The sequence below is a fragment of the Bos mutus genome, chromosome 3 (genome assembly GCF_027580195.1).
Source record: "Bos mutus isolate GX-2022 chromosome 3, NWIPB_WYAK_1.1, whole genome shotgun sequence".
NCBI classification, from domain to species: domain Eukaryota; kingdom Metazoa; phylum Chordata; class Mammalia; order Artiodactyla; family Bovidae; genus Bos; species Bos mutus.
Window position 1 is genome coordinate 11,565,767 of NC_091619.1, and position 16,635 is coordinate 11,582,401.

The 16,635-nt window shown below is 39.0% G+C and overlaps 1 protein-coding gene and 1 pseudogene across 6 annotated transcripts in view; both read left to right on the plus strand.

Moving 5' to 3' along the window:
* The window catches only part of POU2F1 (POU class 2 homeobox 1), a 214,757-nt gene that overhangs the window by 177,726 nt on the left and 20,396 nt on the right, over positions 1-16,635 (plus strand). For all 6 annotated transcript variants that reach the window (XM_070366820.1, XM_070366832.1, XM_070366825.1 and 3 more), the window contains 2 exons: positions 42-221; positions 1,660-1,765. In XM_070366820.1, the coding sequence (XP_070222921.1) occupies positions 42-221; positions 1,660-1,765 (286 nt within the window). The remainder of the gene's footprint in view (positions 1-41; positions 222-1,659; positions 1,766-16,635) is intronic.
* On the plus strand, positions 11,779-16,129 carry LOC138986845 (F-box/LRR-repeat protein 17 pseudogene; annotated as a pseudogene).

Genomic DNA, 16,635 nt, shown 5'->3' on the forward strand with positions numbered 1-16,635 from the left:
AAAGTTTTTCCAACAGATGATTTTATTATTTTCCCCTTCAGAATCAAAAGCCTACCTCGGAAGAAATCACCATGATTGCTGATCAACTTAACATGGAAAAGGAGGTAATACGTGTTTGGTTTTGTAACCGCCGCCAGAAGGAAAAAAGAATCAACCCCCCCAGCAGTGGTGGGACCAGCAGCTCGCCTATCAAAGCAGTTTTCCCCAGCCCAGCCTCACTGGTAAGGATGGGATGCAAGGGCACGTGCTCGAGGGCTAATGTTTACATTATGAGTGACCTATCAAATGAATTTATATCATTATAGGAATCTATTATATATATTCATGTTGAATAAAGGTATATAAATTTATATTTTAAATGTTACCAAAGTAATGAAATCTCTTGTTGTTAACCCAAGAACTTAACTGATCTTTTTTTTTAAACAGTTTTAATCCTTTCCTATTTCATTGCAGTTTCATTATTCTCTTCTCTGCTATGGTTTCTTAGGTTACTCTATAACTGGGAGTCAGTTTGCAGCTAATATCAGTTATCTAAAAAATCTTTAGTTGCTCTTTATTCATTTTGGGTTCTAAGGCTCAATTTATTAAACTTTTACTTAGATGATTAAGTGATACAATACAATACAATAAATTCCCAGATAACCTTTAGCTCTGAGTTCGTATTGATGTGGCCCTTTTATTTATAACCTTATTGAGTAACCACTGCCGTTAACATTAAAATAGTATTCCTAGACTGAAGGGACATATAGTTGTCATGTGACTCACTTGATCTTTAGAACAATTGTGAATGTGATGCCATGTTTCCAACCAGGATTCCAAAGATGGGAATATTGTTGAGTTTGCATTTCTGATACTTTCTTGTTAATTTATTTCTAATTTAATATTACTCCATGCCAAGGAGACTTTTCAAACTAAAGTAATCATTAATAGCACTTCCTAGTTTAAGTGAAAGCTTTGATTGTTAACTGGTAAGACTTTAATCATAAAGTTCATGAGATAGTAGTTATGAAAATGATAGTATTAGGTAATTTTGTTTTATGTACATGACTTTTGTGTTTTCAATTTATTGGTACTAGAAGGAGGAAGGGAGGAAGGATAGAAGGAAGGCAATATTTGCTACTTTAGTGTATCAATATGTAATTTCAAAAAAAGAAACTGTCCATTTTAAGAAATTTGTTTTATATTCTTTCCATAATGAGATTTCATTAAAAACAAAATCAAGACAGTCTTGCCCCCACATAGCTGAAAATAGAAGTAATGTACAAGAACTCCAAATTCTATGATCCCCTTGAATAGTTTTCTTGTTTAGATCACTGATAATGGTGTAGTATTTTTTAATGCTTTAGAGTATATCTTATTCAACATAATTGAAATATGGGAGTTTTTAAGTTAATTTCTCATTAAAACTTGGACAAAGCCGTTTGTAATATTAGTGAAAAACCATCTAGTAAAAGCAGCCTTTCAACATAAGCCAGTTTTCTCAATTCCAAGGTCAGAGAGTAATTAATAAAATCATTTCATTTTGGACAGTTTAATTTTATTCTGTTGTATCTGGAATTTTTAAAATGTTTGTAGGAAAAATAAATCTACAGTATGGACTTAAAATTTTTAAATTTTGGTTTTTAAATGCTTTTGCATGTTTTCACTTCCGGCCTCTAGGTGGCAACCACACCAAGCCTTGTGACAAGCAGTGCAGCAACTACCCTCACGGTCAATCCAGTCCTTCCTTTAACCAGCGCTGCGGTAACTAATCTCTCTGTTACAGGTAAGCAGCAAGCAGGCTGTGCAGCTGTTAGGCAAATAGGAGGCCCATGATAAGTTTCTGTGAGAATCTGCCATTAAATTGTAAACTAAGGATTTAACTAAAAATATATATTGCTTTTTTTAAAAAAAAGTTGTATGTCAAAACCTGAACTCCTAAAAAAGTATCAGGCATAATACGTTTTTCCAGAAAGAATGCTTTCACATAAAGATTTTATCTTTTTTTCTTTCCCACATTACTTTGTCTTTTACATTGCTCCTCAGCGTTACCTTTTTTTTTTTGGCCGTGCCACGCAGCAGGATCTTAGTTTCCCATCTAGGGATTGAACCTGCAGTGGAAGCGCCAAGTCTTAACCACTGGGCCACCAGGGAAGGCCCAGAGTTACTTTTTTTCCAATTAACTTCTCCTCCCCTTAAAAATGCTTAATAGCTTCAGCTTTTTGCATTCAGGAAAACATCCAAATTCACCATGAATTTATAAACCATTTACTGTCTGGACCTTATCTTCCACTCATCTTTTCTCGATCCTATCCTCAAAACACAGGAAAAGATCCTCTGTACCTTTTGTAAACATCCCCACAGTGTAAAATGTCCATCCCAGCCTTCACTTCTTTCTGTTAGTGATGAAACTACTCCAGCTTAAATATCATTTCTTCTTGGATATATATTGTTTAGCTTCTCCAGGAAATTATTTCCACCTGCCTATATTATAAACAATTTTTATACTTCTTTCTTTTCCAGTAGACTTTGTACATCTCAGAAGGTCTGTCATTTTTGAAATGTCAGTGCCTAGCTTAGTGTTGGACACATTCATGGTAAAAATGAATAAATATTTTCTGTTTAAATGGCACATTTTCCAGATACATCTAAAATAAATTAGTATTGTCATCAGAATTTTTTTAGTGATACATATTGCAGAAGACATTCTCTAATTATTCACCAGGTTGATATATATGCTAGTAACCACTGGATAGATTTATGATCTTTCATAATCAAGCTTAAATTTAACCTGGAGTTGGGAAATTTGATTTTTTTTTCCACTCATATTTTAAGTGACAAAATTGGATTAAATGGTTTTATGTAGTTATTAAATTTCTAAGTTAGAAAATTTCATAATATTGTTAATTCAGAGCAGTACCTTTGCTAACTTTTGGGCCTTTGACCTCTTTGAAAATTTGGTGAAAGCTATAAACTTTTCCTCTCACAAAATAGACATACTCAGTTTTTAGTAAAATACAAGGAGGTTTATAAATGACAAACCTCATCAGCTCTCACCTTACTAAGGCTTGCCATTTCTGGATGTCTTAGAGGTAAATTAAAAGCTTCTGTTCCAGAGTGTATACTATTCAGCACCTTAGCTTCATATGCAAACTGTTGTGATTGGTTGCTGTTGTGATGGTCACCAGGAACATGGAATTCCTGCCTCTGCGGCGGTTACTGTCTGCCCTAACTGCATTAACTGGTAAATTGTGTAGTTTACCTTCCAAACAAATTATAAGTCATATGACATTAGGTTTAAAGATACCTCTCTATTGTTAAAAAAAAAAAATCATAATAGTTCAGACATTAAGAACAAGTAGCTTTGCAGATTTCATAAAATGGCGCATTAAATGGCACAAACCTGAAGCAAAAGGTAATTTTAAGAAGATACACATACTCAAAACTAGCTGGAAATTAAAAAAATTTTGGTGATCTTAACTGACTAATCAAATTCTCTTAAACTCAATTACTTGGCCCATTTATGTACATTTAATTATGACAATTTTCTGAAATGTTAGTAACTTTTGGAGTGAAATTTTTCTTTAATCATTAAAATTTTTAACATGGGAAATTCAAATTGGAAAGACAAAGCCACTGTGAGTGCTGTTTTTATATCTTTTTTTATGTGTGCATAGATGTACAATTCTAATAGTATTTACAGTGTCTGCTGCTCTTTTTTTAAATTAATATCTTTTAACATCTTCCTCTGTTACTATAATCTTTACTTTTCTAGTTTTGATTTGCCTTAATATCAAATGATTGTACTGTAATTTCATAAACATTTCTATATGCTGACATCATGGTTAAGTTCTACAGAGGGAAGCCAACTTTCCCAGTCTGAGCCCTGCAAATATTAAACCCCAGGAGACTCCTCAAGGCTCTAAGCCACATAACCAGCCCTGCTTGTTCACTACGGTATTTCTCATGTCCAGCACACCACCTAGAGTGTAAGATGCCCAGTAATTATTAAATGCATGAAGTTTTCACTATTATGAATACTATAATGAACACCTTTGTGCATACAGCTTTTTCTTTAATTTTTTTAATATCATTTCAGAGGTATAGAAAAGTTAAAAGAATAGTCTCAAGAAATCCCAAATCTCTTCCTTACATTTTCCAAATATTAAAATTTTACCGTATTTGCTTCCTCTCTTCCTTTTCCCTGATCTGTGTGTTTCTCTTCCTGTGTTTGTGTATGTGGTTTTTTTCTGAACTGTTTTTAAGAGCAAATTACAGATATGCCCCCTTTACCCCTAACACTTAACTATATATTTTTTTAATAAGCAAGAAATTCTATATATAACCAGAGTAGTTATAGAACATCAGGTTATTAACATTGACTCAATTACTATTATCTAGTAAATAACTCACATTCAGATTTTGCCAGTTGAATCAGTAATGTTGCTTACAGCAAAAGAAAATCTAAGATCATGTATTGCATTCAGTTGCTGTGTCTTTTAGTTTCGTTTAATTTGGGACAATTTGAATCTTTGTGTTTTGTGGCATTGATATTTTTGAAGAGTATAGCTAGTTATTTTGTAGAATGTCCCTTAATTTGGGTTTACCTAAATGTTTTATCCGGAGAAGGCGATGGCACCCCACTCCAGTACTCTTGCCTGGAAAATCCCATGGACAGAGGAGCCTGGAAGGCTGCAGTCCATGGGGTCGCAAAGAGTCGGACACGACTGAGCGACTTCACTTTCTTTTCACTTTCATGCATTGGAGAAGGAAATGGCAACCCACTCCAGTGTTCTTGCCTGGAGAATCCCAGGGACGGGGGGGGGCCTCGTGGGCTGCCGTCTCGGGTCGCACAGAATCGGACACGACTGACACGACTTAGCAGCAGTAGCAAATGTTTTATCATGATTAGATTCAGATGATGTACTTGGGCCAGGAACCCCACAGAAGTGGTGTTGAGTCCGTTTTGTGCCTTATGCGGAGACGTGTGCTGTTGGTTAGTCCCAATGTTATTAACTTTGATAATTTCATTAAGGTGATATCTGCCAGATTTTTTCATTGTATAAGTTATTGTATATTGTTAATGTAGTAACATTCTAGAGTTATTTTACTCTTTACAGTTAGTATCTTATGAGGAGTTTGAGACTGCAAATATCCTGCTCCTCAAATGTTTATACACTAGTGTCCATTGATGATTTTTGCCTGAATCTATGTTATTCTGACTCTCATATAGTTTCATCATTTCTTTTACATTTATTAGTTGGCTTTCAACTCTAAGGATGAACTTTTCCTTTTCCCCTATTTATCTATCTTTATCAGTGTGGACTCAGAAATTCTTTCTGTATTCAATAGGTTACAATCACTTTTTATTTTAATATTCAGATTTTCCAGATTTAGCCAAAGGGAACTACTTCAAAGTGGCTTCTGTGCCCTTTTGATGTGTCCCTAGCATTCTTTGAGTACTTCCTGATTTTTTTGGCACACATGATGTTCAGCCTCATCTTAAAGTTTCTCTGCCTCTGGCCTACAATCAGCCTCCTTAAAATCCCCAAGTTCATACTGAGATCTCCAGTTCCAATCCAGTATCCTCTCGTTCATTCTTTTCTATCCTAATCTCTTTCCATATTTTAACTCCCTTCTCAGTGACAAGTAACCTGGCTCCCATTATCAACAATTACAAATTACTTAATTGCACAGTCCTATAGTGAAAAGAAAGGGATTTCAAAATTGCTAACCCATGCTTCTGAAAAGACCGACTTGTTCAGTTCAGTTTAGAGTTCTTGTCTTAAGCCTAAAGACATGATGTCCAAATACTGTGTTCAAAAGTTATCTGTGTTAGTTCTTCTTATATACCCTTCAGTGTATTTACGTTATTCATTTGAAATTCCATTTAGTTTATTTTTTGTTCATATTAAGTATTAGTGTTTTTCCTTCCATCCTTGTGATTTTTTTAAAGACTATGCGATATTAAGTTCTCCTTGGAAAAATGTCATTCCTTTCTATCATAATTCTCTGTATCCTTTCTATCCCATTCCCACTTGTGCCATTCCTGCATACTTAGGTGACCTTTTTTTGCTTAACAGACATTCTGAAAATCACTCCACATTAGTTCATGGAAATCTTCATTATCTTGTTTTATTGTTGTAGGATACTCCCTTATGTGGAGCTTCCTTGGTGGCTCAGAGGTTAAAGCATCTGCTGCAATGCGGGAGACCTGGGTTCAATCCCTGGGTCGGGAAGATCCCCTGGAGAAGGAAATGGCAACCCACTCCAGTATTCTTGCTCGGAGAATCCCATGGACGGAGGAGCCTGGTGGGCTGTAGTCCATGGGGTCACAGAGAGTCGGGCACTACTGAGAGACCTAACTTTCACTTTAACCAACTTTGACTCCATTATGTGGATATACTACATTTTATTTTAACTCCTTTCCTGTTGTATGGACATTGAATTTGTTTCCAGTATTTTTTAATTATTGACCATGCTGCAGGAGTAACCTTGTGGATAAATATTTTTGTACTGTTGGAAGTGTGTCTTGAGGGTAAATTTCAAAAAGTAGAATTGCTGAGTCAAAAAGTATCTATGTAGTTTTGTTGGATACTATCAAATTGCCTTCCAAAAGGAGTGTACTTATTTTCATTCCCACTAATAATACATGCGAAGAGTTGACTCATTGGAGAAGACCCTGATGCTGAAAGGGATTGGGGGCAGGAGGAGAAGGGGACAACAGAGGATGAGATGGCTGGATGGCATCACCGACTCGATGCACATGAGTTTGGGTGAACTCCGGGAGTTGGTGATGGACAGGGAGGCCTGGTGTGCTGCGATTCATGGGGTCGCAAAGAGTCAGACACGACTGAGCGACTGAACTGAACTGAACTGAATAATACATGAGAGGGCCAGCTTCCCCATAGCCTATGTACTTTTTAATTTTTGCCAGTCTGATATGTGATAAATTATCTCTCTCTCAGTGTACCTTTATTTTTTTTATTTTTGGCTGTGCTAGGTCTTCGTGGCTGTGCATGGGCTATCTCTAGTTGCGCTATATGGACTTCTCATTGCAGCAAGGCACAGGCTCTGGAGCGCACGGCTTCAGTAGTTGCCGCTTTGGGGCTCAGCAGTTGCAGTTCAAGGGTGCTGTACTGCGCAGGCTCAGTAGTTGTGGTACGAGGACTCGGTTGCCCCTGTGGCCTGTGGGATCTTCTTGGACCAGGGATAGCCCCCACATCCACCACATTGGCAGGTGGATTCTTAACTGCTGACCACTGGGGAAGTTCTCTCGGAGTACTTTAAATTTCAGTTTTTTAATCATGTAAAGTTGGACATCATTTCATATACTTAAGAGTCATTTTTCATCTTTTATAACAGTGACATTGGTTTTGTTTCACATCAGTTGATCAATATTGCACAGACTAGAAATTCCAGCTGAGGGAAGTGGTAAGAACAGACATTGTTGTCTTCTTTCCAACCATATTAGTTTTATGTTGGTGCATAACAATTACTAAAACTTAGTGGCCTAAATCAATACTCATTTACTATCCCACGTGTAGGTTGGAAGTTTAGGCATAGATTAGAGCTAAGTCCTCTGCTCAGGGATTTACCAGGCTGAAGTTAAGATGTTGGCTGGGGCTGTGACCTCATATGACGACCAAGATCTTCCAAGTTCATTAGTTTTCAGAATTCGATCCATATGGTTATAGGACTGAAGTCCCCCCACCCCGCCCTTTTTTTTTTTTTTTGCTGGCTGTCAGCTAGATCAGTCAAATCCCACAGGCTAACCCCAAGTCCTAGCTCCATGACCTTAAACATGGCAGCTTCTTCAAAAACAACATGAAAATCTCTATCCAGTCAGCTAATACAGAGAATCTTATAAATATAAGGTAATCAGTCCTCTCATCCTTGTCATATGATATTATCCAGTTAAAGGAATAGTTATTGCATCTCGCATCATATTCACAGATCTACGTGTACTTAAGAGATGGGGATTATACATCAGGATTTTGATGTCTTCTTTTAAAGAGTTTCTGAGTTGGTTTTGGCAGGCAGATAGATTACTACAGATTAGCTTGACCTTTTAAGACTTATTTTTTAAGCTTTACTAGATTGGCCTAAAGCAGCCTTCAGTAGTTTCAGCTGTGACCCTTCTGGGGTCTCTAATGAATGCCCAACTCAATAGTGTCTCCTCTCTGTGTAGTTAGACAAGGAGTATCTCCTTGTCTTGCATGAATTCCAAGGGTCATTCAGCTTATAGCCACCCCTGCTTAGACTCATAGCGTTTCCCTGTGCATGTGTAATTTTGTATTCAACTAAGGATTCTAGGAAACCCCGTTGTACATTTCTATGTAGTTTCTTCCTTTCCACTACTCTTTCCTGCAAACTCCAGCCATTTTGGCATCAGCCATAGTTTTCGTCTCCTTGAATCAGTGAAATTTCTGTGCTCTACTTAGTTTCCTCCCCAAGCACTTCCCAGGGACTTCCCCGGTGGCACAATGGTTAAGAATCCACCTGCCAGTGCAGAGCAACTAAACCCGTGTGCAGCAGCTACTGAGCCTGCATTCTGCAGCTCCTAAAGCCCTTGTGCCTAGAGCCTGTGCTCACAGCAAGAGAAACCACCACAATGAGAAGCCCACGCACCGCAACGAAGAGTAGCCCCCACTCACCACAGCTGGAGAAAACCTGTGCAAAGCAGTGAAGACCCAGTGCTGCCAGAAAGAAACAGATAGAAGTGCTCCCAAATAAAGGGCCCACATCATTTGTTTCTCTTTGTTCAGGGATCACAGCCCTGTGCTGCTTATCTTCTCATATTTAAAACATTTCTCATATGTTTCTCTCTTCTTATTATGCTATAAGGGTAAGTTTGCTATCATTACTCTTATTGTCAAAGGCAAAATATTAAATAAACAATCAGAATTTATAACTCTGACAGACAAAGTCTAAGGTGAGCCCCCACCACGGTGTCTGTCTTGTAGTGTTCATGCTTCTGTGACTCTGTCTTGTTAGCAGACTTACTTCAGAGACCCACCTCACCAGTCAGGTAACTGGGGGTGACCTCTAACTTTGAGGTTGACCTTCAGCCAACAGCCAGAAAGAAGCTGGGCATTTAGTCTAGAGTAGCAAGCAAATTCTGCCAAATGATTTTTTCCAACAACCCAGGTGAGCTTGGCAACATACTCTTTGCCAGTTATGCCAACAGAATGAACCAGTTTGGCTGGTACCTTTGTTGTGGCCTCGCAGAGGACCAGCTAGGCTGTGCTTGCACGCCTGACCCACAGAAACTGTGATAGTAAATGTGTGTTTTATGTTGCCAAGTTTGTAGTACTTTGTTAAATAGCAATAGAAAGTGAGCATGATAGCATTGGGATGGTTTAGTCACTCAATCTTTTCTGGCTATTTGCAACCCTATGGACTGTGTAGCCCACCAGGCACCTGTGTCCATGGGATTTCCCAGGTAAAAATACTGGAATGGGTTGCCATTTCCCTTTCCAAGGGATCTTCTCAACCCAGGGATCGAACCCACCTCTACTGCATTGCAGGTGGATTCTTTACAACTGAGCCAGCAGGGAAGCCCACAATAGTATTAAATTTGCATAAATATTGTTCAAGGCCAGACCATGATAGGGTAAAAAAAAAAAAAATGTAATCTTACAGCACTTAAACCCTGCTCCTTGAAAGAGAAGATTACAAGAGTCGGATGTCAAATGGATTTTGTTTTCTTCCTCTTGTCAGCTCAACGTCATGTCCTGTTTTAGTTTTATTCCTGTTTGGACCATAACTTTCTTATTATAGCCTCTTTTGCTCTGAAATTTTTATACAGCCTTTCTTTTTTTCTGTTGATGAAAGTAGCATATTCTTTCACTCATATTATTTATGAAAGTCATTCAATATCTTATAGTTTATCTAATACACTCTACTTTCTTTCTAAAGATTTTCTCCTTGGAGTCCTCATGATTGGTTAATTTAACTTCTTTTCATTGTGTTCCTGAGTTAAATTCAACATTTCTGGTAAACTTTTCTAGAATAGAAGATGAATGATCATGACTGTACTGCTCCAGGAAGATACCTATTCTTATGTGTCTTAAGAACTTGTAAAAATTCCACAGGCCTTAATAATCTCAACTAAACATGCTCTGCCTCAAATTCTTATTCCGAAGTAACGTTTCATAATAAACCACGTGCAGCCCCACAGCTATTATCAGTCTCTCCCTGCTCACTCCTCCAGTACCATGGCGGTTACTCATCTGCTCCGTCTCTGTGGATCTGCCTGTCTCAGACAAATGTAAATGGAGTCGTATAATACATGACCTTCTGCGTCTTGCTTCTTCCATTTAGGATATTTCCAAGGTTTATCCATGTTGCAGAGTAATATTGGAACTTCATTCCTTTTAATGATTGAGTGGTATTTCATTGTATGGATATACCATATTCTGTTTATTATACGAGTTGATGGTCATTTGAGTTACTTACAGTTTGGGGCCATTTTCCATACTGTTGATATGAGTATGCATTTACAAGTTTTACTGGTTATATGTTTTCATTTCTCTAGGGTATATATTTAGGAGTAGAATTGCTGCATTATGCAGCATACCAAAATATTATAAACAACTTATGGCCCCCAAAATTAGGTGACTCAGATGAAATGGACAGATTTTGAGGAAGACACGAAATACCAAAACTGACTCAACAAGAAATAGAAAACCTTTAAAAGACCTAAAACAAGTAAATGAACCAAAAAGAAATGCCTAAACTCAGATGGCTGTAACAGTGAATTCTATCAGAAATTTGAGCAAGAAGTAAGAGTTACTCTTGAGCAGTCTCCTCCAGAAGATAGACATGGAGTGGAACATGTCTATGGAACATGTCCAATGAGTGGAACAACTCATTGTATGAAGCCAGTATTACCTTGCTATTAAAGCCAAACAAAGATATCATAAGAAAAAGATTATAAACCCATATCACTCATGAAAATGTACACAGAAGCCCTCAACAAAATCTTAACAAGTCAAATCTAGCAACATATAAAATAGATTATACATGACCAAGGAGTTATCCCAGGAATAAAAAGTTGGCTTAATAATTGAACATAAATTAATGTAACACACCATAGTAATAGGAGACCAAATTCTCATGATCATCTTACCAGATACAGAAAAAGCATTTGACAAAATCCAACACCCACTCATGATTTAAAAAATCTGGAATAGAAGAAGGCTTCCTAAGCTGATAAAGAGCATCAACTGAAAAACCTACAGCTAACAGCATACTAAATGGGAAGGACTGAATGCTTTCCCCCCTGACATTGGGAACAAAGGAAGAATGTTTGCTCTGACAGATTTCTAATGAGTCTAGTTATAGCCAGCTTAACAATGGAAAATAATTTTAAACATCCAGTTTGAAAGGGGAGAAGTTAAAACTGTCTTTTTTTCTTCATCATCCTATATGTATAAAATTCCCAGGGAGTTCACTCAGCAAAAAAAAAAAAAAAAAAAAATTCCTAGAACTCAATAGTAGGGGACTGTCTTTCCTGGTGCAATGTATAAGAATCATTGCAAGGGACATGGGTTCAACCCCTGGTCTAGGAAGATCCCACATGCCTCAGAGCAACGAAGCCTGTGTGCCACAACTACAGAGCCCTCACTCTTAATAGCCCAGGAGCCACAACTACTGAAGCTTGTGCACCACAGCCTGTGCTCTGCAACGAGAGAGACCACCGCAGTAAGCCTGCCGAACTCAGCCGCAGCTCCTGCCGCCTGTGCACCTCAAGGAGCAGTAGCATCCACTTGCTGCAGCTAGAGAAAGCCCATGCAAAGGAACAAAACTCAGTGCAGCCTAAACACATAGATAAATAAATTTTTAAAACTCAATAATAAGAATATAAGTAACTTGGTTTTTTAAAGGGGCAAAAGATTTTAATATATAATAACATTACATCTAATATACATTATATATAATATACATTATAAAGGACAGAAATGGTATGGACCTAACAGAAGCAGAAGAGATAAAGAAGAGGTGGTAAGAATACACAGAAGAACTATACAAAAAAGATCTTTACGACCCATATAGCCACAATGGTGTGATTACTAACCTAGAACCAGACATCCAGAATGTGAAGTCACGTGGGCCTTAGGAAGCATCACCCTGAACAAAGTTGGTGGAGGTGATGGAATTCCAGTTGAGCTATTTCAAACCCTAAAAGATGATGCTATGAAAGTGCTGCACTCAATATGCCAGCAAATCTGGAAAACTCAGCAGTGGCCACAGGACTGGAAAAGTTTTCATTCCAATCCCAAAGAAAGGTAGTGCCAAAGAATGCTCAAACAACTGCACAATTGCACTCATCTCACATGCTAGCAAAGTAATGCTCAAAATTCTCCAAGCCAGGCTTCAACAGTACATGAACCATGAACTTCCAGATATTCAAGCTGGGCTTAGAAAAGGCAGAGGAACCAGAGATCAAATTGCCAACATCCACTGGATCATCAAAGAAGCAAGAGAGTTCCAGAAAAACATCTACTACTGCTTTACTGACTACACCAAAGCTTTTGACTGTGTGGATCATAACAAACTGTGGAAAATTCTTCACAAGATGGGAATACCAGGCCACCTGACCTGCCTCCTGAGAAATCTGTATGCAGGTCAAGAAGCAAGAGTTAGAACCGGACATGGAACAACAGACTGGTTCCAAATCGGGGAAGGAGTACATCAAAGCTGTATCTTTGTCACCCTGCTTATTTAACTTAAATGCAGAGTACATCATGAGAAATGCTAGACTAGATGAAGCACAAGCTGGAATCAAGATTGCCGGGAGAAATATCAATAACCTCAGATATGCAGATAACACCACACTTATGGCAGAAAGCAAAGAAGAACTAAAGAGCCTCTTGATGAAAGTGAAAGAAGAGAGTGAAAAAGTTGGCTTAAAACTCAATATTCAGAAAACGAAGATCATGGCTTCTGGTCCCGTCACTTCATGGCAAATAGATGGGGAAACAGTGGTAACAGTGACAGATTTTATTTTGGGGGGCTCCAAAATCACTGCAGATGGTGACCGCAGCCATGAAATTAAAAGATGCTTGCTCCTTGCAAGAAAAGTTATGACCAACCTAGACAGCATATTAAAAAGCAGAGTCATTACTTTGTCAACAAAGGTCCGTCTAGTCAAAGCTATGGTTTTTTCAGTAGTCATGTATGAATGTGAGATTTGGACTATAAAGAAAGATGAGGGGGCCAGCCTCTGCCGCTGCCCGGGAGCAGCCGGCCCAGAACCTCCTGTGGGCCCACGCGGAGCCTGTGGGCCTGCCTGCTCTGCCCGCCACCTCTCAGCCCTTCCGGGCACCGCTGGCCAAGCCCCCCATGCCCCCTGAGATGGTGCACAAGCGGAAGGGGGCCGGGGTCCCCGCCTGCACCCCCTGTAAGCAGCCCTGCGCTCCCCCTCCGCCCCGGGAGGGGCCCCCGCGGAGGCTGGCAGGGACTCGGTCTGAGCGGGGGGCGACGACGCCCACTGTCCGGAGGGCCCAGAGCTGCTGGGCAACTGCCACAGGGAGCTGCCCCCCGACGCCCCAGATATCAACCAGCTCCCGCCCTCCATCCTGCTCAAGATATTTTCCAATTTATCTCTGGATGAATGTTGCCTTTCTGCATCATTGGTTTGCAAGTACTGGCGTGGTGACCTTTGTTTAGATTTCCAGTTTTGGAAGCAGCTGGATCTTAGTAGTTGTCAGCAGGTCACTGATGAATTATTGGAAAAAATTGCACCAAGAAGTCAAAATATAATTGAAATCTGCATTTCTGATTGTCGCAGTATGTCTGATACTGGCGTATGTGTTCTAACATTTAAATGTCCTGGACTTCATAGGTATACAGCTTACAGGTGTAAACAGCTTTCTGACACCTCTATTATTGCAGTTGCCTCTCACTGTCCTTTACTTCAGAAAGTTCATGTAAGCAACCAGGACAAACTGACTGATGAAGGACTCAAAACAGCTGGGGTCGAAATGCAGAGAACTCAAAGGTATCGTTTCGGCCAGTGTTACAAGATCTCAGATGAAGCCATGATCGTCATAGCTAAGGGCTGTCTGAAATTACGAAGAATATACATGCAGGAAAACAAATTCTCGACTGACATCTTATCGTATTATTGTCTTCCACGCTATTTAGTTCCTCCTGGATCCTTCCGAATTTCACATGCACTGCTTCAATCAGCTCCTGGAGAGCGGATAACATACCTAGGGACCCAGGTCTTACTAGACAAGCAGCCAATCATGAATAGGGGCAGACTTGGCCTTAAATTTTAATTCTTATATTTTTTTGCATTTCAAAGTATAGATATTCATTTTATCTATTAAAAAGTAAAACCCACTAAGTGTACTTGTAGGGACTATTTATCTTACAAAGGAAGGATTATGTAGAAATGAGCCCACCTGCTGGTTTTATTTTCCTTTTCCAGTAATGTTTATATTGTAACTTAAACATTTTTCTGGCTCTAAAAATTAAGTATGCCTTTGTTTTCTAGTGCATATTTCTGTTATTTAAACCTGCTTGTACACATATGAAGAAAACCAATTTGAAACATTTCTGTTTATGCACAAAGTATACCTTAATGGTATCTTGGGCAGAGGGTAAGAACCTCACTTTTACAAGGGAAGTAGAAATGGTGGATTTGCTTACGGAGCTTTAAATTCAGTTCAGTTCAGTCACTCAGTCGTGTCCAACTCTTTGCGACCCCATGAATCGCAGCACGCCAGGCCCCCCTGTCCATCACCAGCTCCCGAAGTTCACTCAGACTCACGTCCATTGGCACAGTGATGCCATCCAGCCATCTCATCCTCTATCGTCCCCTTCTCCTCCTGCCCCCAATCCCTCCCAGCATCAGAGTCTTTTCCAATGAGTCAACTCTTCGCATGAGGTGGCCAAAGTACTGGAGTTTCAGCTTGAGCATCATTCCTTCCAAAGAAATCTCAGGGCTGTTCTCCTTCAGAATGGACTGGTTGGATCTCCCTGTAGTCCAGTTCAGTTCAGTCGCTCAGTCCTGTCCGACTCTTTGCTACCCCATGAATCGCAGCACGCCAGGCCTTCCTGTCCATCACCAACTCCCAGAGTTCACTCAGACTCACGTCCATCGAGTCAGTGATGCCATCCAGCCATCTCATCCTCTGTCGTCCCCTTCTCCTCCTGCCTCCAATCCCTCCCAGCATCAGTCTTTTCCAATGAGTCAACTCTTCGCATGAGGTGGCCAAAGTACTGGAGTTTCAGCTTTAGCATCATTCCTTCCAAAGAAATCCCAGGGCTGATCTCCTTCAGAATGGACTGGTTGGATCTCCTTGCAGTCCAAGGGACTCTCAACAGTCTTCTCCAACACCACAGTTCAAAAGCATCAATTCTTCGGCACTCAGCTTTCTTCACAGTCCAACTCTCACATCCATACATGACCACTGGAAAAACCAAGCCTTGACTAGACGGACCTTTGTTGGCAAAGTAATGTCTCTGCTTTTCAATATGCTATCTAGGTTAGTCATAATTTTTCTTCCAAGGAGTAAGCGTCTTTTAATTTCATGGCTGCAGTCACCATCTGCAGTGATTTTGGATTTATGTAGCTGTAAATTGGGAATTTAGTCTGTATGTCAGAAGGATAAAGCCAATTCTGTCATCAGTTTAAAAGAAAAATAAGATTTTGCTGAAATCTTGTCTAAGTGGCTTTAACACTATTAGAGAACTTAAAAAACTGTTACAATAAATCAAACTGTTTTAGAATAGCAACATAAAGTTGGGGTTAACTGTTTCAGATGTATATTCATGTAAAAATTAGGTTTCTGTATTGGCACTTAGGTAACAAAGGAAAATATGGTGTATATATATTTGTATTTTAATGAAATACTGGCACCATATAAAATGTTAATTTTTAAATCAGTGGGCCAGAATTTCAGTGTGAATATGGAAAAAGAGATTGTCATTTTATAAACTGCAAGAATAAATATATGTGTTTTAAATACTGAAGTATTCAGTTTTAAATTTTTCTTTCATTTTGAAAACATGCAAGAGCTAAATTAGACTTTTAATTAGTGGTTAATAGCAGTGAATAAATAAACCTGTCTAAAAATTTAAAAAAAGAAAGCTGAGCACTGAAGAATTGATGCTTTTGAACTGTGGTGTTGGAGAAGACTCTTGAGAGTCCCTTGGACTGCAAGGAGATCCAACCAGTCAATCGTAAAGGATATCAGTCCTGAATATACATTGGAAGGACTGATGTTGAAGCTGAAACGCCAATACTTTGGCCACCTGATGCAAAGAACTGACTCCTTAGAAAAAATCCTGATACTGGGAAAGATTGAAGGTGGGAAGAGAAGGGGATGACAGAGGATGAGATGATTGGATGGCATCACCAACTTGGACATGAGTTTGAGTAAGTTCCAAGAATTGGTGATAGACAGGGAAGCCTTTGCAAGTCCATGGGCTCACAAAGAGTTGGACAGGACTGAGCAACTGAACTGAACTGATACATTATATCAAAGATATAAGAATGACTAATAAGCACATGAAAAGATGTTCAACATTATTACTCAGAGAAATGCTAGTTTAAAATCATAATGAGATACTTCTTAATACTAAATGGTATAATCAGAAAGACCAAAAATAATAGGTCTTGGAGATATGGAGAAACTG